General features: G+C 37.5%; 6 protein-coding genes and 1 pseudogene across 6 annotated transcripts; 5 read left to right on the forward strand and 2 right to left on the reverse strand.

Annotated features, from left to right (window-relative positions):
* The first annotated feature begins 301 nt into the window (after nucleotides 1-301).
* LOC113323507 (phosphatase IMPL1, chloroplastic-like) lies at nucleotides 302-7153 on the forward strand. The gene is made up of 10 exons (XM_026571826.1): nucleotides 302-860; nucleotides 1814-1881; nucleotides 2209-2342; nucleotides 2774-2862; nucleotides 3105-3162; nucleotides 3251-3303; nucleotides 3483-3581; nucleotides 6046-6159; nucleotides 6268-6369; nucleotides 6789-7153. Exons 1-10 carry the CDS (start codon nucleotides 579-581, stop codon nucleotides 6885-6887), a joined length of 1098 nt encoding a protein of 365 aa, XP_026427611.1. The 5' UTR covers nucleotides 302-578; the 3' UTR covers nucleotides 6888-7153.
* Nucleotides 3592-5990, reverse strand: LOC113323497 (annotated as a pseudogene).
* LOC113323513 (protein PHLOEM PROTEIN 2-LIKE A9-like) lies at nucleotides 7092-8031 on the reverse strand. The gene is made up of 3 exons (XM_026571830.1): nucleotides 7875-8031; nucleotides 7692-7783; nucleotides 7092-7628 (listed from the first exon to the last, which is right to left on the reverse strand). Exons 1-3 carry the CDS (start codon nucleotides 7926-7928, stop codon nucleotides 7214-7216), a joined length of 561 nt encoding a protein of 186 aa, XP_026427615.1. The 5' UTR covers nucleotides 7929-8031; the 3' UTR covers nucleotides 7092-7213.
* Nucleotides 8032-8718: 687 nt separating this feature from the next.
* Nucleotides 8719-9683, forward strand: LOC113323521 (protein PHLOEM PROTEIN 2-LIKE A2-like). Its single transcript, XM_026571838.1, has 2 exons — nucleotides 8719-8877; nucleotides 8976-9683. Exons 1-2 carry the CDS (start codon nucleotides 8821-8823, stop codon nucleotides 9456-9458), a joined length of 540 nt encoding a protein of 179 aa, XP_026427623.1. The 5' UTR covers nucleotides 8719-8820; the 3' UTR covers nucleotides 9459-9683.
* Nucleotides 9684-14552: 4869 nt separating this feature from the next.
* Nucleotides 14553-16815, forward strand: LOC113339913 (UDP-glycosyltransferase 82A1-like). The gene is made up of 2 exons (XM_026585140.1): nucleotides 14553-15078; nucleotides 15718-16815. Exons 1-2 carry the CDS (start codon nucleotides 14616-14618, stop codon nucleotides 16659-16661), a joined length of 1407 nt encoding a protein of 468 aa, XP_026440925.1. The 5' UTR covers nucleotides 14553-14615; the 3' UTR covers nucleotides 16662-16815.
* Nucleotides 16771-18010, forward strand: LOC113275664 (peptidyl-prolyl cis-trans isomerase FKBP17-1, chloroplastic-like). Its single transcript, XM_026525207.1, has 5 exons — nucleotides 16771-16866; nucleotides 17214-17306; nucleotides 17446-17586; nucleotides 17671-17787; nucleotides 17871-18010. Exons 1-5 carry the CDS (start codon nucleotides 16771-16773, stop codon nucleotides 17991-17993), a joined length of 570 nt encoding a protein of 189 aa, XP_026380992.1. The 3' UTR covers nucleotides 17994-18010.
* A 316-nt stretch (nucleotides 18011-18326) lies between these two features.
* Nucleotides 18327-19737, forward strand: LOC113339925 (zinc transporter 5-like). The gene is made up of 2 exons (XM_026585150.1): nucleotides 18327-19047; nucleotides 19170-19737. The coding sequence occupies exons 1-2, from the start codon at nucleotides 18406-18408 to the stop codon at nucleotides 19623-19625; spliced, it is 1098 nt and encodes a 365-aa protein (XP_026440935.1). The 5' UTR covers nucleotides 18327-18405; the 3' UTR covers nucleotides 19626-19737.
* The last annotated feature ends 2886 nt before the right edge of the window (nucleotides 19738-22623 follow it).

The following is a 22623-nucleotide window of genomic DNA, read 5'->3' on the forward strand; positions in this document are numbered from 1 at the left end:
CAATATCTCCTCATCTGCCATGTTTTCTCGGGCATTTCTACTGCGAACGCTAGACCTTTCAGTTTCAGTAGGTCGTTGTTCTTTGGTCATCGTGCCTCATAACACTCTGGGATCTATGTCGTTTGGATTCACCTTGTACGACAGCAACAAACCAAATCAATCTAAATTCACACCATATCTGTATCATTTTAATAACAGTAGGAAAAAAAAGTCACAGAGGAATTTCATCAAACATGGTCTGTGCACATAACTTTGAGCCATTCTTCATATATAAAGTTTGGACATTTGGGATGGCATGAGAAAACTCTTTATTCTATCATTAATCTACAGGATGTTTTGGTATGAGATAGAGTTGAGGGAGAAGAAGAAAGAAGAATCATGGAAAGAACGGAGAGTAGTAAAAGAACGGATTAGATGATTAATACGTGCGGCGTGACCAAAAATACGTGCGCAGACGGAAAAAAAAAGGATAGCGTTTTCCGTTTAGGCTGTTGGCATTAAAGAGGGTGGAGATGTAGAGAACAAAGAAAGGAAATCAATAGAACCAGAAATTCTCAATTTCATCCAAATATCTCAAAATGGGTTTGTCGCTAATCAATTCAACAACCATTTCCCTAAGATTTTCTCCCGAACCCAAACTCATTCTCCCAAAATTTCATCAAAATGTGAATTTTTATGGAGATGGGTTTTGCAAAAACCTTTCCTTTACAACAACAACACCCAGAAGATCCTTGTTGTCTATAAAATCTGAGTTTCCTAATGAGAAAAGTTACTCTAAGATTGGTGCTCAATCAACTGGACCAATTCCTGCAAAACAACTCCTTCAAGTAGTTGAGCTTGCTGCAAACACTGGTGCTAAGGTAACAAAGATTCAATTTGATTCAATGTAGAACTCAATTTGTGTGTTTATCACTATATTTCTTGTTTAGTTTATCAATTTGGGATCTTTATTGTTGTTTGTTATTTTTAGAACACTGAATTGGGTCATTAGAATTTACAAAGGAAACCTCTAGGTTTGGTTGGACTGGAATTTAAGAATTTGTTTAGTGAAGATGCCTGGTGTGACTTTGAATACTCTGGGTTTCATTGAGTTGCTAGCAACCTGGCTTAGGGTACTTGCATTGGTGCCACCAAGTTGCTAGCACTCAGACTTAGTGCTCCGCCGGTGGAGGAACCTTTTGGGGGTTAATGCCATGACCCAAGAGTATGAAAGGCGTGGAACTATTACCACGTTGGAATGTTAACAACTATCTAGCACCAAAGGCTATTTTTTTTTAAACATTTAACTCTATTTCAAAGCTGCTTGTGATTCTTATGAAATTCAATCTGGAATTTGAACTTTCTTGGGTATTTGAGTGTTTGAGGTTAAAGTGATCTTCACTTCGCAATAAATCAAATAAATAGCCTAGGGATGTTCAGGGGTCGTTGTGCTGAATTTGAAGATTGCATTGCGTCGTGTACACTATGTCTTTAATGTATGTTTTAGTTTTCAACCATCACCCCTCTTGGTTTGAGCGGTGTTAGCTATTTGACCCTCTAGTTGTCACCTTTAAACAAACGTTCTTTCTTTTTGTTCTCTAATTCATCTACCCCTTAAGTAAATTAGTTGGAAGATTTTTTTTTTTTTTTGGGCAATCTGAGGACAACATTTAATATTTTGTTTATGTGCATCGTTCCCTCACACATGCATACAATTTTAAATTCAATATCTTAATTTTTGATATACACAATCGTTGGCATTTGAGAATCAGCCTCTTATTAGTTCTGACATTTTTACCTCTTTTCTTTTCTTGTCCTTTTTTTGTTTGTTAAGGTTGTGATGGATGCAGTTAACAAACCTCGAAACATTAGTTATAAAGGGCTCACGGACTTGGTGACCGAGTAAGAAAATTTTAACTTGCAGATTACTATGTGCAACTACTAACTTATATTTCAGTTCTTAAGATTTTTGGAGAGAACAACTGCTTTATCTCAAATGTTACTATATGTTGGCTTGCTGTTATTTATTTGTAGTAAAGGTTCCTTATGGGGAATCCATTTTCCTTTATTGTACCATTTGTTCTCGTCATGCTCTTGCTAAGTATATAAGGGTTCTAATTTGATAAGAATCAATCATGAAATTTCAATAACGTCTTTCTATCAGTAGTTTCTGCCTATGAATAAATCCTTTGTTCTGCTACTTGTTCCCATTTTCTGAATCTTTTGCAGCACAGACAAGATGAGCGAGACTGCTATTTTGGGAGTTGTAAACGAAAACTTCAAAGATCACCTTATTCTCGGAGAAGAAGGTGGACTCATAGGGGATTCATCTTCTGATTATTTATGGTGCATCGATCCTTTAGGTTGGTTACCTCTGTACTTAAATCCTCTGGATCAGCTGTTGTTGAATGGCGTATATATACATATCATTCAGCTAGTCGGTTAATGAACTCTGTTAAGTTAATCGTGATATCCTCTCTCATTGGTATGTTTCCATGTCCTGCTTTTTCAGTGGATCCATCATTCAAACCAGTACTCAATAAACAATTTAAAAAAACTGCATAAAGAGGCAAATTTGCTGACCGCTATGTATAGTATTCTTTTTATTGAGGATTCTAAACTTGTAATGCTTAGTATGATGTGAAGTTGTTACATGGTAAGGGGATCGATATCACAAAAGATCATCCGCGGATCAGTCTGGGTCTTGTAACCTTTACTTTTAGTCTGATTGAGTTGTCGTAAACCTTTGTAGTCTCAACTTCTGTAAAGTTTCTAATACTTTTAATAACCCCAGATGGAACAACAAATTTTGCGCATGGGTATCCCAGCTTCGCAGTATCAGTAGCAGTTCTCTTCCGAGGAAAGCCAGCTGCTGCTGCAGTGGTATGGAAAGGTCCCCAAGTAACTTAGATGTTTCACATGTTAAAAATGAGAATTTCGTATATATAAACTGAAGAAATTAAGACTTCCAATTGATTATCTGCTGCATAACCTTCTAACATAGAAGATTGTGCAATGCATTTGGATTTACTATTTGATTTCAGCTTGTCACTCAGAATTTTTGTGCCCATCTTAACTTTATTTTTGTGTCTTTCATACATTGAAGTCAACAATTCTTTTTCCAGGTTGAATTTGTTGGAGGTCCTATGTGTTGGAATACCCGTACATTTTGTGCATCAGCCGGTATGAATGTCACTGATTACAGATTGCAGTCTTTATCTTCTTTATTGTTTCTTTGTTAACTGTTTACGTGGGCAAATTGATTTTTTAGGTGGGGGGGCCTTCTGTAATGGACAGAAAATTCATGTTAGCCAAACTGATCAGGTTAGTACTGGTTGTTCAGAACTTTTTATCAGTAACTTACGAATCAATTCTGTCTTTTTTTTTTTTTTTTTTTTTTTTTTTTTTTTTTTTTTTTTTAACTTGTTGCATTTTAGAGTCTTTGCAAAGAAAGTTTGGGTTTGTTATGATATTTGCGATTTGAATTTGGTTGTTCTATCCAGGTGGAGAGATCTCTTCTCGTGACTGGATTTGGATATGAGCATGATGATGCATGGGCGACCAACATAAATTTATTTAAAGAATTTACTGATATCAGCAGGGTACGTATACCTTCTTTTGAGTTATCTGACTAAAATGTTTGAAATGAAATCTTAGGCTTCTTTAGAGGGGGTATGTTAGTAGAGTCACCCCTTGTACTACCAGCCTTATGCTTGTGCTCAACCATGTTTTTTCCAAGTACGGTTGATGTTAAACCACCATTTAGAAGGTCTGTGGCAGTAGCAAAGCCGATTCTAGGATCACTTGTCTGCTCTGGCTTACCATTCCCACTGAGTTCAATGTATGGTGTTTTCCATCTGATCTTGAGCTCTTTCATTCTCTCCATTGTCAGTGAGGGCTGAAAATTTGCTGCTGCATCAACTTCATTTCATCTTCATGCTGTTTAATGTATTTTTCTTGCTTCTTCTTCCCTGGGAATTTCCCGTGGAAATTATGACATAAAACCCGGTATGCTTGTGTTGGGGTCATAATTCGTCCAAACTCATCTCTCCTGTCAATCCGAATTTCCTTTGGCTCGCTGTCACCGTGAACGCCCACCTGCTTATTTTTCTTCTTATCCGTGTTCCTGTCATCCGGTTCCGCAGTTTTCCCAAATGTTCCACGTTCTCTCAGAAGTTGAAGCATATTTCCTAAACCTTTGTCAACTGCAGGTTCATGGAAGATCGCAGCTGGTGTTGTATCCTCTTTCTTCTCAATCAAACCATCTGTATCGAATTCTTTTATTTCCTGATCAGAAGACTTCACTATTTCATCTTCTTCCATGATAACATCTTCATCTTCTGGTTTATGAGCCTCTCTGTTTCTGTGAAGACAATCTTATCGTCTTGTGTAACTTCTGCTTCCGTTGTTTGGTTTTCCACTGAATTGTTACTGGCAGTAATGGCTGAAGCAATTGCCTGAGCACCAGTTGCCAAATTCTGTTTTTTTAAAGCTAGCTTTCTAGCCTTCTCTATTGATTTGTATAGATCATCATCTTCATCTCCAAAAACAAGGTTTTCAGCTTCATTCACTGGAAAAGTTGAAACTTGCTCGTGGCGCTGTGCCTTACATGCTTCCTCTGCCCTGACAATAGCAGATTTATATGCATCACTCCTCTTCTGCGCCTCACATCTCAGTTTCTCCTCTTTGTCAGATTGCATCCTCCCATCTTTCCTGGAACCATGATCCCCCACACCCAACCCGGCAGAGATAGCTTCTACCTCAAGGGCATCCAGATCCAGTTTGTCCTTCTTTCGCAAAGATTTTTGCTTCTTGGGCGGCTTGTTAAATCGAAGCATCTCTTCTTGGGTGTAGTAATCAGATGATGTTTTTACCGAAGTAACTAAACTCTCAAGACGACTGGTTGAGGAAACACCATGTGGTCTTTTATGAAGGTCCTCCAGCTTTTTCTCTGCGTCACCTAAACGCCCACTTTCATCGAAAATTACCCCCTCATCTTCAACTGGATCATCATACTGGGGAAGAATTTTCTTTGCAGGCATAGTCCCGTCGTCAAACATGTCTTCATATTTTCCAGTTCTTTTCTTAGCAGCCTTGTGTGCGTCGTCCCTTCGTTTCTGCTCTCCAATCTCCAAATTTTCAAGCATGTCATTCTCTTCGTTAAGGTCACCACCAGCAAGTATGCTCTGATCTTTCAGAGTCAAAACTACAGCTCCCCCTTCAGCTACTTTATCAAGCCCATGTAGAACTTTTATTCCAGCAAGATCCTTTGAAGTGTGCTGAGCCGGGGCATCATCTCCTTTTTCTAATTGTACAGCTTTGACTTTCTCAGAATATTTTCTTTCCTCAAGCTTGCGGCTTTTATGAACCCATGACAGAACTTCGGAAACACTTTCAGATTTCCTTTTCAGTCTTTGTTCTCTCATGTCTTGCTCCTTGATCTGTGAACTTGATAGCTGTGATCCAGCAGCTGATTCGCCATTTTTCTTAAGCTCGTTTTCTCTAGCCCTAGTGCTTTCCTTATCGTTTCTATCTCGGTGATGCTCCTCCTCCTTTGTATATCTCACCCTCCCAAGATCTTGATCTTTTGTTCTATACCTGTCTCTTTCGATATCTCTGTACTTCTCTTTACGATCATGATCTTTTGTTCTATCATCTCTCCGATCCCTACTTCCATAACCCTTCTCCTCCCTTCTACTACTACTCGTCCTCCGATCATTGCCCATTATCTGAAGAACCCTGAAGCCTGTTTTTGTGGTTTGCAGACTGCAGAAGGAGAACCAATTTGAAGAACCCTGATCCCTGTTTTTGTGGTTTGCAGACTGCTGAAGGATAACCCAAAAAGAAATAAAGGGTTTTGATTGCCTGATCTCAGAAAAAGTTATGCCAGAAATCAAGCCGTGTTCTTTATTAATAGTTTCTGACTAGGAAAAGGAAACCGACTTTGTTCTCCAAATATAGTTGTCGGGTATTTGGGTATGTGATTTATGGGCCCAAGAGATTTATGTTTTGGTTGGGCCCACATCGTTTTAACATTTTTTTTTAAATTTGAATGTATGTGCACAGGGTGTGAGGCGGCTTGGTGCTGCTGCTGTGGACATGTGTCACGTTGCGTTAGGGATTGTGGAGTCTTACTGGGAATATCGTCTGAAACCTTGGGACATGGCTGCTGGAGTTCTGGTAATGTCGATTCGCATACCTTTGTTTCAGTCCTGAAATTTGATAAAGTATTGAATTTTGTAAGCAATCTGAGAGGAGTTTCTCGGTTTCTTTTTTGAACAAACACAGATAGTTGAAGAGGCAGGTGGGATTGTTTCACGGATGGATGGTGGAGAGTTCTGTGTGTTTGACAGATCTGTTATTGTGTCCAATGGAATTCTCCATTCAAAGGTCAGTCACTATTTTCTCTTATTAGTACTATGATTCGTGTAGATATGAAATTAAATTGCACCTGACTGCCTGTGTCAGCCTTCTGCTTTAGTCCTGTTCATATAGTTACATGAGAATGCTGACAGTGTAAATATTGCGACTGTGCATGGTATAGCACACAAATTTGCATGACGGAAATGTGAAAAACATCTTTAGTTTCTGGGGAAGTAGAAATTGTGATTAAGCCTTTGAATAGAGAGGGCACCTGTTTGATAGCAAGTGGTCTTTTTAGATTAGTAAGTTTGAAAGTTGATCTGGCATAGCATTATCAACTGTCTGATGATCTATTTTGAAGTATACTCTGAAAAGCGGTGCAAACTTATTTTGAAGTTCATTTCTCCATTGTGCAAAATGTTTTTAACTTGTTTGTTAAATAACAGCTTCTGGAGAGAATAAGTCCGCCAACACAGAAACTGAAGGACAACGGGATTGATTTCTCCTGGTGGTTTAAGCCAGAGAATTACCATACCGATCTTTAAACTTTCGCTGCCAGTATCTTTTGTGTTAGTCTTCATTTGTATAGGAAGTTTATAGAGTGAAAAGTTGTTTATAGAGTGAAAAGTGATTTATACGGTACACATTGACTTCACTGTAACTTTCAAGATTCCAGCGTTCTACCCATCAGCAATGTAATCACTAACTTGGCACGGGAGGCTGTCTGGTTCTAAACGTTGCATGTTAAGTTAACCTGGTCTAACAATAATACTATTATTATATAGAGTTACTGCAGATTACGCAGTCATGTTATTACATAACAGAGAAGGTTTCTGAACTATTGCCTAGTTCAAGCCCTATCTAAACACTCTTAGTTGGATGCTATCTTGATTTTGGTTTCAGCAGGTTTAATGATAGCTTCATAAATCTGCAAACCACCTTTCCATCTTCCTTTCCAGACTTCATACAAACCAAAATGAAGTTCTTCATCTTCTATACAATCATCAGGGTCTGGAATGTCAATCTGAAGAGGTGCTCCTTCAGGGATTTCGAAGTTTGTCGAATCATCTTTATGAGCAATATTTGCGCTCCTCCAGATATACTTCCCTTTCTTCCCAATCTTGGCCATTATATATACTGGCATTCCACTCCATCCAAATGCATCTTTTTTCATGCCTATTCTGAAACTGACATTGTATTTTCCTGGTTTCGCGAAATCCTTGAGCTTGATTGAACCTGTTACCTCTAACCAAGATACTTGTAATAGTTCAATGTGTGGATCCTTCCTACAACAGCAACAATAAAGTTATTAACCATGCATGAATACTGATTCGCTCGTACGGTCTTACCTAGTGTCGTTAGGATCAGGTACACTCCAGTATCGCTTGTCTTTACCCCAAACCACGCTAAGCTCCCATGGTTTGATATGAAACTCTTCTTCCTGTTAATATGCACCGTCCGTGATGAGTCAATCTGTAAATGTTAGCAAACTTAAGAAAACTACAACTTGGAAAGAAAAAAAAAGTTCATACCTTTTCCAAGACCTTCTTATAAGCTTTAGCTTTATAGTGAGGGTCTGAAGTCATCAGAGTAAAGTACTAGACTCCTTTACCTAGAACTGTATATGAATGAGTTTCAAGGCTCATACATATATGGTTGCTTCAGTATATTACAGTACCATGTATTTAACTTAAAAGGATGGGAAATAAAGAAAATGCATTCAAAGATTCTTGGTTTTCCTTTCTTTCTTTTTAAAAAGTAAGATACCATTTCGAAACACAGTTATTTGATTTCAAAGGCATGAGGTTCTTGAGAATGACACACACTTATACCTCTCTTTTCGAAGTTGGTTTCACCATAAGTGCCCCCAGAATGCCTTGCCAAACAAAAGAATACGGTGGTTTTGGCGAACTGACATTAGCAGTGTCACAAGCATCCTAGCCACCTAGTTTAATGGATATCCTTTTCGAGAATAATTTGGTTTCCATTATCCTACAAAAGTTACATAGAATATATTCTTATGTATCATGAACCGGCCATCCATCTGTAATCAACATCACATATCGTCCTGGACCTCGTTTTCCATGACCAGACAGCTACATTTTCAGTATTCACCACCAACATGGAAGCTATCACTTTTCTCTACTTTATTTGTGCTAAAGATGATATATTCCTCTATATCTCAACAACTTTTTTTCTTTGTTGTGTTTCGCAATGTCATTACAGGCCACATAGAATGCAACTCACATCAAGATGTGCAAGTTTTATTCTTAGCTTATTGGGTTAGCAAACTTCACTAACAAAAAGAAGAAACCTTTATTCCCATCACCGCATCTTTCTTGAAATTTCTAAGACATATAAAACATTTCGAATAGAGATTTTTACCTTCACAATCCTTCTAATCCATCCTATATATAAAGGAACCGGCATTCTATATATATTCAACCTCATTCTATAAACGGAAGCAAACTCTCAAGCATGGTACTTCCGCGTATGGCGCATCAACGAGGAAAGCTTCAAACAAATTTCATCAAGGTATATATGATCTGTTCTTCATTATTTCCTCTGGATTTTTTTTTTCTTGCTCACCATTTTCCACACCCGATGTTACAAAAATGGGTACATGCATGCAGGAGACAACTGCCGGACTGCAAACACTAATCCTATATCCTGATGCTCTCAATGTAATATGGGGTGGACCTAGCTCGAACAATCGTTACTGGAAACGTACAACTATAGACGGATCACAAGCACTTGAGCTCGTCGGAGTCTACTGGCTTGAAGTTAGTGGGAGATTACCATTGAGTGAACTAACATCCGGAAAGAAATATAAATTGTACTTTGTCATTCAAATGAGCCAGAATTCATCGGGTTGGGATAATTACGACGTGTGGTTTAATATTCGAATAGCAGGACAAAGATCACAACGGCAGAGGATGAGATTTAATAGACTTATTCGAAGTGATTGGCATAATGTTCCTGATAATGGTCTTGAATTTACCGTCCCCGAGGAAAGTAATGCTGCGTTAACTTTCGCAATGTATGATATCGAATGCGAAGAACTTAAAAAGGGTCTTCTTATTAAAGAAGTAAGAATTCAGGAGGTTGGTCAATAAATAAACTCGCTTTAAGATCAAGGAATTAGAATAAACATCGATATCTATATCTACGAATTGTTTACTTCTGTATTGTAGTATGTTCCTGGCTTGCAATTTTAAGTATTGGCTTTTCTTTTGATGTATGTTCTTTACTGAAACTAATAACACGGCGTCGGGATGCTCGTAATATGGGGCATAACATCTCCCGGCCTCATATTTAAATGTCATTTACAACTTTTTCAATTCTGCTTGCACCTTGGCCGGATGTGCAAGAGGATAATGTACTGTCCAGATGCAAAAAATCGTTAAAACCCCATGTGATATAACATGTTTTTCTCATATCATCAAAGAACAGAAGATGGGGGGATGATAGACTGACGCCTTTTGGCTTTTGGGCGCAAGTATGGGGTTACAATGTGCATGTATATATTAACGCCACAGAAAAAGCTGTACGTAGTTTTTGAGAAACATGTCAAAATAACAGGTTTCTAGAAGATGATGATGCGGCTGCTGCATAAACTTTAATTTCCAACTTGCACAAGTTGCGTCATGGTGAGAACAACACTGTGAGAACAACACTGTGAGAACAGAATCTTACCTAAAATTTGTTTTGCACGGCACAAAACTAAAGAAAGTACGCAAGTTGGTTTTGTGGGGAGGAACACGTGAATGCATTTTGTTAATACACTATATACACTCATACTAAATGCCAAGGCCGAGATATATATCGGGTTAAGCATAGTGCATCCATACTGTGGTCGGCAAACTACAGTGTCATGAAAAAAGCCAATCATACGGAGCTTCTTAAAGAAAAAGCGCGACTAGCACAGGTATAATTATTTATGTTGCCGACCACATGTACGGAAATCCATCAATTGTTTGTATATATATATATATATATATATATATATATATATATATATATATACAGAAGCGCAAAACGTTTTCGAAGAAATGCTAGTGTAACTGGCACTACTGGCATCCTTTAGACGATGTATTAAACAATGTATCTCCTTTACGAAGCGTACCGCTATCATGTTAAAGTCGATTTGTTGAACTTTTTGATGCACAAGAAAAGCACTTTTAAAGAGAAAGAAGTAGTTGTTTAGTTTCATCAATCATAAGATTGTTTGCATCAGCTGAATTAGTATTTTATTTTGAGTGTGGTTAAACCTTACTAACTACCTTTAAGTTTGTTTAATTACCTTAAACTAATAGTAACTACCTTTAAGTGACCACAAAGAGTAGGTTATCAAACAATGAATATTTGTGGCTTATTTGACTGAATATCCCACCAACAGTTCTGGACCACCTGCATCTCTGTATTGTTTATCCCCATCCACTTGTGTGGATCTTGACGTGCGCCCGCAATCCAATACACCTATAGCTAGCTAGGCCTAGACTGCTTTGTTAATTCTGTGTGGGGATCATCTTTTTTGGCGAGAAGTGTTATACCAACTGAACTTTGTGGATGGGATTCAACATCTTGCCATCACAAAAGAGTTATAGAAGCCAAAGCTTGGTACCACATGCCACATGCAAATCATGTGTGTTTGTTTTTCTTTTTTCCTCTTTGCAAACTTGAAGTCTTGTCCGATAGCAATTAAATCCAGCGAAGTGACTGTTTACCTATTCTATTCTGAGTTGACTCAGCTGACTCGGGTCGACTCGACCATGATTCTGCCTATTTCGAATCAGAGTGTGGACTTTTATAAACTATCGTGTTTTGCGAACTACACTAAAATATTATCCTCTTTTTTTAACAGGGGTTGTTCACGGGTGAGTTGGGGGAGCTTATAAAGTATTGTGAATTTTGGGAATTTTGACAGAGTGTAAGAGAGTGAAGGGAGTTTGAGAGAGTTTGGAGGTTTTGACTTTAGGGAGTTTGGGAGATCCTTCCAAAATCTCTACTTTTTTGAGAGATTAGTGAGGTAAAAAAACATTGTAAACTCCCCATAACTCCCCTAAATTCCCCAAAACAATCAACTCCCTAGCATTCTAGGATTTTACCACTAACATGGAGTTCAAGAGTTTTTTTCAAACTCCCTAACGACTAACGGGGTTTTCTAGGGATTTTGAGAGACTCCTTCGAACTCCCCCATGACTAACAGGTAAAAAATGAACTACACTTAACTCCCCCAAATCCCCCGAGGACTAACCCCCTGTAATTTTTTTTATAGTACAAACACACATGCTCATTTTATAGTACGCTAATTTTGACCGCATTATCCAAAAAGCGGATTCCATCCAGTTAAGTGTAAGGTGGTGGGTAGATCACCTACTAAAAAGTTCTATTTACCCCTATATTACAATTGTTTTATATGGAGGATAAATAATTCGATGATTCTAAAAGCGGTGTAACGATCCTAAGACGGGCTCGAGGAACTTGAAAGCTGTGCAACCATTCTGAACCGGGTTCGACAAACCCCAAAACACTTAGGTAGCTTTTTCGGGAGATTAAGATGTAACAAACCTGGAAATGATGAAATGATTCTGAACCGAGCTCGACAAACATTAGAATGATGTAGAAGATCAATGTGGCAGTAAATAAAAGGATAAATATATAAGCCGTAGAAAAGTAAACCAACGTTGACTCATTCAACTTGGAAAATCTAACTGTGAGAAGACTTTAGAAAAATTTGTAAAAAGGGATAAAATAAGAAGATTACTTAATCAAAATTCTCAATTTGGATAGGCTTCCCTGTTTTTCTTTTTATTTTTTAGATTGGGCTATTTTGTATTATGTTTGGCCACCGTCTTAGTAATTTGGGTTGGTTTATTCTCAACCATCGAGGCTATATTACAATGATTCTGCTTTGTCGTCTGCTCAAGGAGTTCAGCAGGGAGATCTTCTTGGTCCCCTTTTTTTGTTTCTTACTTTACACCCATTGGTCAAGAAGATTGCGGATCAGTGTAAGTTGGATTTGAAAGCATGGTATTTAGATGACAACACGATTATTAGAGATACTCTTATGGTTTCCAATGCGCTGAACATTATCCAATCTGAAGGGAGGTGCTTGTCCTCCATCTAAATATCACTACAAGATAGGGTTTTTGACCCTCAGTTGATCCATGAAGTCTTGATACATTTCCTTCTCAGATTGGACGACATGCGAAAGGGGTTAAATTATTGGGTCGGCCGGTGAGCCTTGATCATGGGTACTGTAGTGATTTAGTCAAGGCCAGAGTTATCAAGACTATGGTGTTGATGGATATTGTGAAGAAGTTGGAGGATCCTCAGTGTGAATTACATTTGATGATAAGCTGTGCAGGGGTCTCTAATCTATATTTTTTTTTATGTGAACTACTATGCCTGAGCATTTAGCAGAGGCACATGGCATCTTTGATTCGCACTTGGACCATCATGTGCGTTATATTATTACGAATGATAGACCTGGTGGTATGAGGTTATTACAACTTCGGCTTATCTCTGCACCTCTTAGGCATGGTGGTTTTGGTTTATTCTTCATAGCTGATGAGATCTACTACTGTTATTTGGCTTCGGTGATCCAGACAGCCCTTTCAATCTATTATCTTGCGCAACACTTCTCTATTGGGTCCTGATCTTGGTCTTCAGCGGTCTATGGAATTATTTCATGTGTATGTCCTAGTATCAACGTCGATCTTACTTCCCGTTATCCCATGAAATTTATGGCGATAAAGTATTTTGAGGTTGTCATGAAAGAGATGCCTGAGAAGTTCTCCATGACTGCTCGGGACTGTGCCCTATGGCAATGTAAAAAGTCCAATCATGCTTCAGACATTCTTAAAGCACTACCCATTGAGGGGCTCAACTAGAAGCTTGGGGCGCGCTAATTTAGTGCAATTCTTTGTTATTGTTTGGGTTCCTTTTTACTGCAGATAGTCTTTGTACCTTTTTTGACTCGAATATGGATTTATTTGGAGATCATGCTTTGCATTGTGCTCATTAGGTGGGGCTAAAATTAGGACATCACCTTGTTGTCAGAGACACTATTGCTGACATGTGTTATCGTGCTGGGGTGCATGTTAGGAAGGAAGTCACTTTGGGCTTCTTGTCTAACAATGGTGGAGCTCTGAGACCTGCGGATATTCTGGTTTACAATTGGGATAAAGATCGTGAAGTCAGTTTAGATGTGACTGGGGTGTCGCCTTTTACTGGAGGAAGAGATCGTGATTTTTAGCCAGGTTTAGCTTTGAGGAATGCCATCTTCGAGTAAACATAATATATGCTTTGACAAATTCGTGGCTCAAGATTTTGGTTTTGGCACTTTAGCTTTCACGATATTTGGGGAACTTAGTGAGGAATTTGTGGATCTTTTGAAGAGGCTGCACAATCATTTGTCTAGGTTTGATATTAGCGCAAAGAAATATAATTTCTTTTTTCACAAATTAGTTATTATCATACAAAAGGGTGTTAGTACGTAGACGGTGACAAGGATCCCTACTGGTTATTTGAAATGTGTGTAATTTTTTTCGTTGTTTTTTTTGTTTGTTTTTTAGATATTATTTACATTTAAAAATATATAAATATTTTAGACATGATTGATTTCCTAGGTTTTCACAACCTTTTTATGTTTGGGATTTTTATAGTGGAAAATTGTTTTCCTCCTTTGGACGCAGTTTCCATAAAAACTCGAACTTTTAACCTCGACAAAACGAGAATCCACCCTCGGAAAACTTTTCACCTCAAGAGAATTCGTCTTTAGAAAGTTAGATGTTATCATCTAAAAGCTAGAAGCCAAAGTTGGGTACCACATACCACATGTGAATCAATTGTGTCTGTTTTTCTTATTTCCTGTAGTTTTTAAACTTGAAGTCTTGTCTGATAGCATTTAATTCCATGCAGTTGCCTCTTCACCTGTATGACTCGAGGTTAACTCAGTCTGACTCGAACATAACTCGGTCTACTTATTTCAGTGAAAGGGCAACCATCTTTTAGACAGATTGAGTTTCTGGGGTTTTCGTGCACCCTTTCTTATGGTTTTTGTGCAAGAAAAAGTCTACGAGAGGAATTAAGATGTGATTGGTAGGTCCATAGATCAATCTTGCCAAACAACCCCCACCCTCACATCTATGCACGTTCTATATCTTCTCTTACACTATAAAAATAACTCTCTACCATCTCTGCATCCCATTTTACAAATATCAAAACAGCTCTGCGCAAATAAGAAGAAACATTCAGAGCTTAGAGAAATGGTGTGTTCAAAGAAACCAAAGATAGTTCTAGTTCCATATCCAGCACAAGGTCATGTAACACCCATGATCCAATTAGCCAATGTTCTTTACGACCGCGGATTCCAACCTATTATCATCGTTCCCGCCTTCATATACTGCCGTATCGTTGCAAAACTGGATGAAAAGAGTAGTAAGATTATATTCACGTCGATTCCAGATGGTTTAGATAAAGAAAACTATGATTTCTTCTCAATCAATTATTCAATGGAAAATGTCATGCCATCTCATCTAGAACTCAAAATTCAAAGTCTACAAGAAGATGTCTGTTTAGTAGTTGTTGATTTGTTAGCTTCTTGGGCTATCGAAGTTGCAGTCCGTCGTGGTGTTCCCGTTGCCGGCTTTTGGCCAGCTATGCTGGCTACGTATAAGTTGATTGAGGCAATTCCTGAATTGATCCACCATGGTTATATTTCCGAATTCGGTAAGTTCACCGGGTGATACTATCAACTTTCCATTATATAATGCAGTACCATATTGCATGTTGAATAATTAGTTTACATCTGTCATTATGACTATACTTTCCATGAAAATATTAATATTGAAAATATCTGAATTTACATGTTTAGAATCGCATATAAAATGCACTGATTCAAATTCCCTGTAACCGATGCAAGTATAAAAGCTAATAGTCGGTGGTATGGTTTTTCTGTTCTACAGTTAACATGTGCATCCAACGTGTATAATTGTACAAAGTCGTACTAATACTTTAATTAGTCTAATTAATTATTGATTATATTGATTTAATCAACCCCTTACTTGGTCAACTTCTAATGTCATGTGACCACATGTCGGGCGGCTCATCAGTATTTACTCTCACTAAGTCATAGTCACCCATAAGATCAGATCATTTCTAATACGAAATGTAGAATTAGTCCTCTCTCACTGAGATCATCAGTTATTTGGTCCCATCATTTTTAATTTAGTAGCATTTTTAATTAACAATTTTTAATTAAAATATACTATAATAAAATACTAGTGATCTCTTTTTTAATGCCATAGTCTAAATATTTGTTAAAATCGATTCCATTGAATTTGACTGTTTCTCTTATTGTTTTTCAAGGAATTCCACGAAATCAAGATAACATATGTTGTTTACCTGGCCGACCATTATTGACCACGAGACATTTACCATGGTTAATAGGAAATCCATCTTCACAAAAACAAAGATTCATGTTTTGGGTAAGAATTTTAGAGAGATCAAGGAATCTTAAATGGTTACTAGCCAATTCATTCATGGAAGACAATTTTGACGATATTAGTCAAATAAATCGGAAAATTGACTCGGTCCAACGGTCATCGGATCGCCCACGTATTTTCCGAGTTGGACCTTTGACTGGTCATGATACAAAATTGACTAAAGCTCTTACATTTTGGGATGAAGATAGAAGCTGTCTAGATTGGTTGGCTAAACAAAAGAAATCTTCAGTCATTTACGTTTCATTTGGCAGTTGGGTGGGCCCGATTGGTGAACAAAAAGTCACTGAATTAGCACTAGGCCTTGAAAATACCAAAAGCCCATTCATATGGGTACTTGGATCCACATGGAGGGATGGTTTACCCGACGGGTTTCTGGACCGGGTACGCAACATCGGCAAAATAATTTCATGGGCTCCACAGAAGGAACTACTAGAACACCCAGCCGTTGGATGTTATCTTACCCATTGTGGATGGAATTCGACAGTCGAAGCGATACAATGTGGGAAAAAGTTACTTTGTTATCCTGTTGCCGGTGACCAATTCGTTAACTGTACGTATATTGTCGATGTTTGGGGAATCGGTGCGAAAATGAACGGTATCCGAAAGAGTGACGTGGAAGAAGGTGTAATGAGGGTGATGAAAGGTAAAGGAAGTGAAGAAATGGAAGAGAAAGTAATGAAATTGAAGGCGAGATTGAATAGTGAGGAACTTTGTTCAAGAGCTGTTTCTAATCTTACTGATTTCCTTGACCAAATTAATAATTCAATGGTTGATGACTCCCCCAACAATTTTATGTTGTCCTTGTAATTAATTCTGTTCATCTCGTTACATATATGACTTGGTTATTCAGTTGTTTTCATGTTGTACAAATGGTTCATTTTGTTATGCTTTTTTCTCTGATGTAAAGAGAGTGTAAATGGTCTGTACTATATATCTGAATAATATGGTTGTTACAGTGGACTACCAAATTTTTATAGAGCAGCGGCCGGTTCTTTTTGAAGACGGTAGAAGGGTGCATGATTGTTAATCCCAACGAAAGGTGTCTCTTTCTGCATTTTTATTTTTGGAAAGACTACTACTATTCTATAATAGTGAAATTCTATCCCTTGGTACATTTTATAGAAGGGCAAAAAAATAAAATGGTACAGTGTAGTGCAATTGTCTCACCAACATCATCTTCTTCACTTATAACTCATCAACTTGATGAATCCACACATCATCCTCATCCAAAACCTACATCTTCTTCTTCTTCACTAAATCTAACAAGGAGATTACTCCTCTCTAATTCAATTACTTGTGCAACAACAATTTCTCTATTTTCTTTCAAATTTATTGCTTCTTCTTCATCTTCAAAAGCAGCTTCAATTACTGAATTCGTGGGAGCTTGAAGACTCGGGTGGTGTCAAGTCATTAGATCTTCGAATCGGTGTTATTCCCATGGTTGGAGACCAGGTATGGAGTGTTCTGGGTTTTTCATTTTTTTTATACCATTCATTTTATTTTCACATCATCTCAATTTCTTGGGTCCATTCAGTTTGACCCAAAGCATTTGATTTTGAACAATAAAGTTTCGCACTCACTGATTTCTTAGAAAAATATGAAAAGGGTTTCGATACATTATTATGGAAGATTAGCGGCAAAACAAGGATGGAGATTCGATTCGACATACGATCACAAAGATGAAACTGGTGTACCAATTCCTTTTGCTTTCATCGTTGGAGCTTCTGACAATGTAAACCATCATATACCTAGCTAGCTTAATGTGGTTAGAAGCTTTAGATACTTGTTTTTTGACATTGGAAATGGAATTATGTAGGTAATCTCAGGGATTACAGCAGCAACAAAATCAATGAAAGTAGGAGGAATACGTCGAGTTATAATTCCACCATCGCAAGGTTATCAGAACACATCACAAGAACCCCTCCCACCAAATGTATGCAGTATTCATGTTCAACCATCACATCTCATTCTATTTCTTCCAACTGAGGAATGACATTATGATCTGGTTTTGTGCAGTTTTTTGATAGGCAGAGATTGTTCACGACGATATTTAATCCAACACGTCTTGTCAGACATTTCAAAGGCTTAACAACAATCCCCATCTCACCCGCAGAAAACTATGACAACATCTTTAGCTAACTATATATATCCTTATTAATCGAGGGTCAATATTTAGCAGTCATCGACAACACGCACTTGCCAGATTTTTGGCAACTGCTTATTTTTAGGAGCCGATTATTTTGTTACCCTTTTCCTAATAATAACTCCATCCTATTAGGAAAGAGTGACTTCATTATTTCGCTTCTGTTAACTAATTCACATGCTAAATGACCACTTTTACCCCTCGTATTTCCAACTTTTTGATACAACACACACAAAACCCCAAACCCTTTCAAGTAAATAATCATGTCTATGTCTACATCATGCTCACTCCATCACAACAGAGTTTGGGAAGTCATCACTTATATATATATAAGCGTAAACCATCCTCTCCAATCTACACATCTTGTTTCTCCAATATACTTCTCGTTCTTTTGTTTTTCTATTCAATATGAAGCGCAATTCTTCTTATAAATCAGTTCTTCTATTACTGCTAGTAGTTCTGGTTCAATATCTCCACTACCCAGTTTCAGTCTCTGCCGAGTGTACCTGCGAACAAGAAGACGAAGAAGGTGTTAACAAAAGAGAAGCACTCAACCTCAAATTCATATCTATTGCTGTCATTCTTACTGCAAGTGCAATTGGTGTATGTCTTCCGATATTAGGACGAAGCATTCCTGCTTTACATCCAGATAGTAATTTATTCTTCTATGTTAAATCGTTTGCTGCTGGTGTCATCTTAGCTACGGGTTTCATTCATATCTTGCCCGATGCGTTTGAAGATTTGTCTTCTCCTTGTTTGAAAGAGGACCCATGGGGTAAATTCCCGTTTACGGGTTTCATTGCCATGATGTCTGCTATGTTGACATTAATGGCTGATTCGCTAGCAACCGGTTATTATAGAAGATCAGAATTGAAGAAAAAAATGAGTCACAACAGAGATGACACAAAAGTTGGTGCGACTGTTGGAGATGATGAACAAGAAGCAGGGTGTAAAATGGAGGTGCATACACATGCAACACACGGTCATGCACATGGATCATCTCTATCGTCCTCAGCTGATATGCTTCTGCGCCATAAAGTCATAACTCAGGTTAGTGCATATATACAATTTATTTTATTTTTTTTCGGCTAAAAAATTTATAAAACAGTTGCAAAATCGACCTGGCTTGCCCCAAAAATTAGAACTGTGCTTAATTATTTTTTATGTTGCAGGTCTTGGAGTTGGGAATATTGGTGCACTCTGTGATAATAGGTGTAGCAGTGGGTGTCTCTCAAAGTCCTTCCACAATCAGGCCTCTTCTTGGAGCATTAGCTTTCCATCAGTTTTTCGAAGGCTTAGGACTTGGCGGGTGCATAACACAAGCCAAATTCAATGCCAAATATGTTATTTGGATGTGTGCATTCTTCGCGCTAACTACACCAGGTGGCGTCGCAATTGGAATCGGAATCACCAATGTTTACAGCGAAACTAGTCCTACGGCTCTAATCGTACAAGGAGTTATGAATGCGGCCGCAGCTGGAATTTTGATTTACATGTCATTGGTGGACCTTTTGGCAGCTATCTTCATGGACCCTAAGCTTCAAGAAAGTGGTTGGCTCCAATTTGGGTCGTATGTTTCGTTATTTTTAGGTGCTGGTGCTATGTCGCTCATCGCCAAATGGGCCTAAGAAGAATCCATTACTGATCATGATTTTTTTATTTTTGATATGATCATGAATTTTAGTGATAGTAATTTAGACTTAAGCGGAGAGAATAGAATCATGTATAGAGAGCCTAGAGGGTAACAACTGCATTTTGGAAGGAATTTTTCTAATCCTTTAAGAAGTTTTGTGTTATGTTTCTTTAAAAATTTTGTAACTAGTAAATGTGCTTTCGTTGTGTCATAATCTTCGGATGGTACCACTTTCTTCACCATTAATAAACATGCAAATTCACTCTAAATATGGATTGGTAATAAAAGTATCATCAGAATTTCCATTGTGCGTTTTTGGTCAAATCAAGGTGTACAAACCTTCAATTCAGTTACGTGGTTAAACAAATTTGTACTCCAACCATGGGAATATCCTAAACGCATTATTTTATGTACAAATTTGTACTCGCCAAACACATTGGGAAGTGTGGAAATAATTGTTTTAAAGAACCCAACCTTGAAGGCCCAAGTACAACATTCTTATTTTGGAACGATTTTTTGGGCACTACTTAAAAAGGTGGGGGACTATTTTGTGATACAAATGTTCACCCTACATTATAAGGGGTGTCCTAAAAGATTAGGGAAGACTAATATTCCCTTATTCTAATTAAGATTATAACTAACCCTAATAACCCACTAATCTAACCCACTAATCTAGCCCACTAATTAAAACCTAAACAATGCGTGCCAAGCAAACACCCAGACTTCCTGGATTGAGTCCGGGACTCCCATATATAGTGAATCTCCCAAAAGAATTGCTAAAGTTTAAAGAACTTGAAGCACCGCTGATAGGCAAAATCAATCATCCAACCGCAACAAAGAAGTCTGATTCAAGTGAAATGCAAATCCGCGGGTAATTTCCTTCATACCCATTCTTTTCAATTCGTTATTTGTTGAAGAAATCGATTATAAATCATCAAAACCCATTGAAAATGGTAGTTGCAGTAGATAGTTCGGCTAGGAGAAATTTGTATGTAACCCTAGATTTCCTAACCGAACTCCTAAAAATAAGAACAGTTCGGTGTGCTCGCAAAAAATAGACTAATATCTGTTTACCGTATGCTCACAAAAAAGTCTCTCGTAACCGAACTCAATTTTTCCTTTGAAAGAATGAGTTCGGTTTTGTCGATAATTTCTCTTGGTAACCGAACTTTTGAAATTGTTAGTTCGGTGTGCTCGCATAAAAAACCCTCTTAAACGAACTCAATTTTTCAAAATTTAAGAATGAGTTCGGTTTTCTTGTTAACTTTTTTGGCTAACCGAACTTTTGAAATATTTAGTTCGGTTTCCTCGCAGTTTTTTTCAGGTAACCAAACTATGGTCTTTTAACTTCGAGTGTTGTGTTAAGTTTATTCTTTAGTTCAATTTCATTTGATAACACAACATTCTCTTATGTTTAGCTAATACTTTGGTTTTGTTCTTTAGGAACAAAGGAAAAAGATTGAAACAACAACTAGATGAGGATTTTAAAACTCCCACCCCTCGTGGAGCAAAACATTTAGATTTCCGAAAGCATGGTGCCACAAATGCTAAACATGGAAGGGACTTGTTACCGGAAGTTAACCAAGAGAATGTTCGTGATGTAATTCAAGATGTCAACGAAGAGGTGATGGAGAATTCAATGATAATGTTATTGAAGAAGAGAATGATGATGAAGAGGTGAACAACAAAGAGAAGACGTTGAAAATGTAGAGGAAGAACAACTAGGATCCGGCAGAGAAGGAGAAGGACAAAAGGAGAAAGACGATGGAGAGGAGGAAGAAGAGGAGGAAGAGGAGGAAGAAGAGGACGAAGAGACTCATGACGAAGAAGAGAAAGACATTGTTCTTTAAGAAGTTTGTGTTATGTTTCTTTAAAAAGTTTTGTAACTAGTAAATGGGCTTTCGTGGTGTCAGAATCTTCAGATGGTACCACTTTTTTCAGATTTTTATCTCTTAATCCCCACTGCTCCGAATAATCTCAATCTCATATGTCACATTATCTCAATAGACGTAACTATTAATTAACCACCATTAATAAACATGCAAATTCATTCTAAGTATGAAATGGTAATAAAAGCATCATCAAAATTTCCATTGTGCGTTTTTGGTCGAATCAAGGTGTACTAACCTTCAATTCAATTATGTGGTTAAATAAATTTGTATTCCAACAATGAGAATATCCCAAACGCATTATCTTATGTACAAATTGGTACTCACCAAACACATGGAAATAATTGTTTTAAAGAACCCAACCTTGAAGGCCCAAGTACAACATTCTTATTTTGTCTTTATCCTCTCTTTTAGCCTAAATTTCCAACAATTTCAATAATAAGGAGATTTGTGAAACCAATAACATCAACATTTCTTCAATTTTTCTTCATCAAAAAGAAATCCAAAAAATGTATTTGTGGATCTTGAAGACTCAAGTGGTGTTAACTCATTATACCACGTTTGAGCTTAACTCATTAGACCTTTGAATCGGTGATGATGTTATTCCCATGGTTGGGAGACAAGGTTTGAGCATATGGGTTTCCTATGAAATTTCGAAGTAGCCGGACAACAGTAGGAATTTTCTTAGTAATTTTGGAATATTTGGTTTCAATATATTATTTTCTTCCAAATTATCTTAATCACTTATTTCATTTTGGATAGGGAGATATAAGATATTTTTTTCACACGCTAGGTCCATCATTTTATAACAAATTTAACTATTTACCAATATCACTATAGTATAATGGTAAAGTTATTGGGTGATTCTACTTGTGATGGATTGGAAAAACTCTCCCCTGGAGTCACGCTCAGCAGAACAAAACTCACAAACTACACTCGGCAATCTTAAAGTTCAAAATTTGGCAAGTGTCATCATGGACGACAAACAATTTACCACGTAGTACTGTGAGGACCAAACTAAAATGCTATATCATTCGGATGCGAGCCACCTTCCCCAATGGTCTTCAAGTTTGCCACTTATGTAAATAGAACTATCCGATCTGA

The sequence above is a fragment of the Papaver somniferum genome, chromosome 1 (assembly GCF_003573695.1).
Source record: "Papaver somniferum cultivar HN1 chromosome 1, ASM357369v1, whole genome shotgun sequence".
Classification (NCBI taxonomy): domain Eukaryota; kingdom Viridiplantae; phylum Streptophyta; class Magnoliopsida; order Ranunculales; family Papaveraceae; genus Papaver; species Papaver somniferum.

Excerpts from the sequence above, each read along its gene's own strand:
- LOC113323507 (XM_026571826.1), top strand. The coding sequence starts at position 579 with ATGGGTTTGTCGCTAATCAATTCAACAACCATTTCCCTAAGATTTTCT. Across the intron at positions 1,882-2,208 it reads CTCACGGACTTGGTGACCGA|CACAGACAAGATGAGCGAGA; the intron begins GTAAGAAAATTT and ends AATCTTTTGCAG. Across the intron at positions 2,863-3,104 it reads AGCCAGCTGCTGCTGCAGTG|GTTGAATTTGTTGGAGGTCC; the intron begins GTATGGAAAGGT and ends TTCTTTTTCCAG.
- LOC113323513 (XM_026571830.1), bottom strand. The coding sequence starts at position 7,928 with ATGACTTCAGACCCTCACTATAAAGCTAAAGCTTATAAGAAGGTCTTG. Across the intron at positions 7,784-7,874 it reads ATAAGAAGGTCTTGGAAAAG|GAAGAAGAGTTTCATATCAA; the intron begins GTATGAACTTTT and ends GCATATTAACAG. Across the intron at positions 7,629-7,691 it reads CCTGATCCTAACGACACTAG|GAAGGATCCACACATTGAAC; the intron begins GTAAGACCGTAC and ends TTGCTGTTGTAG.
- LOC113323521 (XM_026571838.1), top strand. The coding sequence starts at position 8,821 with ATGGTACTTCCGCGTATGGCGCATCAACGAGGAAAGCTTCAAACAAAT. Across the intron at positions 8,878-8,975 it reads TTCAAACAAATTTCATCAAG|GAGACAACTGCCGGACTGCA; the intron begins GTATATATGATC and ends ACATGCATGCAG.
- LOC113339913 (XM_026585140.1), top strand. The coding sequence starts at position 14,616 with ATGGTGTGTTCAAAGAAACCAAAGATAGTTCTAGTTCCATATCCAGCA. Across the intron at positions 15,079-15,717 it reads TGGTTATATTTCCGAATTCG|GAATTCCACGAAATCAAGAT; the intron begins GTAAGTTCACCG and ends TTGTTTTTCAAG.
- LOC113275664 (XM_026525207.1), top strand. The coding sequence starts at position 16,771 with ATGGTCTGTACTATATATCTGAATAATATGGTTGTTACAGTGGACTAC. Across the intron at positions 16,867-17,213 it reads TTTTTGAAGACGGTAGAAGG|CTTCAATTACTGAATTCGTG; the intron begins GTGCATGATTGT and ends CTTCAAAAGCAG. Across the intron at positions 17,307-17,445 it reads TTCCCATGGTTGGAGACCAG|AAAAATATGAAAAGGGTTTC; the intron begins GTATGGAGTGTT and ends CTGATTTCTTAG.
- LOC113339925 (XM_026585150.1), top strand. The coding sequence starts at position 18,406 with ATGAAGCGCAATTCTTCTTATAAATCAGTTCTTCTATTACTGCTAGTA. Across the intron at positions 19,048-19,169 it reads GCCATAAAGTCATAACTCAG|GTCTTGGAGTTGGGAATATT; the intron begins GTTAGTGCATAT and ends TTTATGTTGCAG.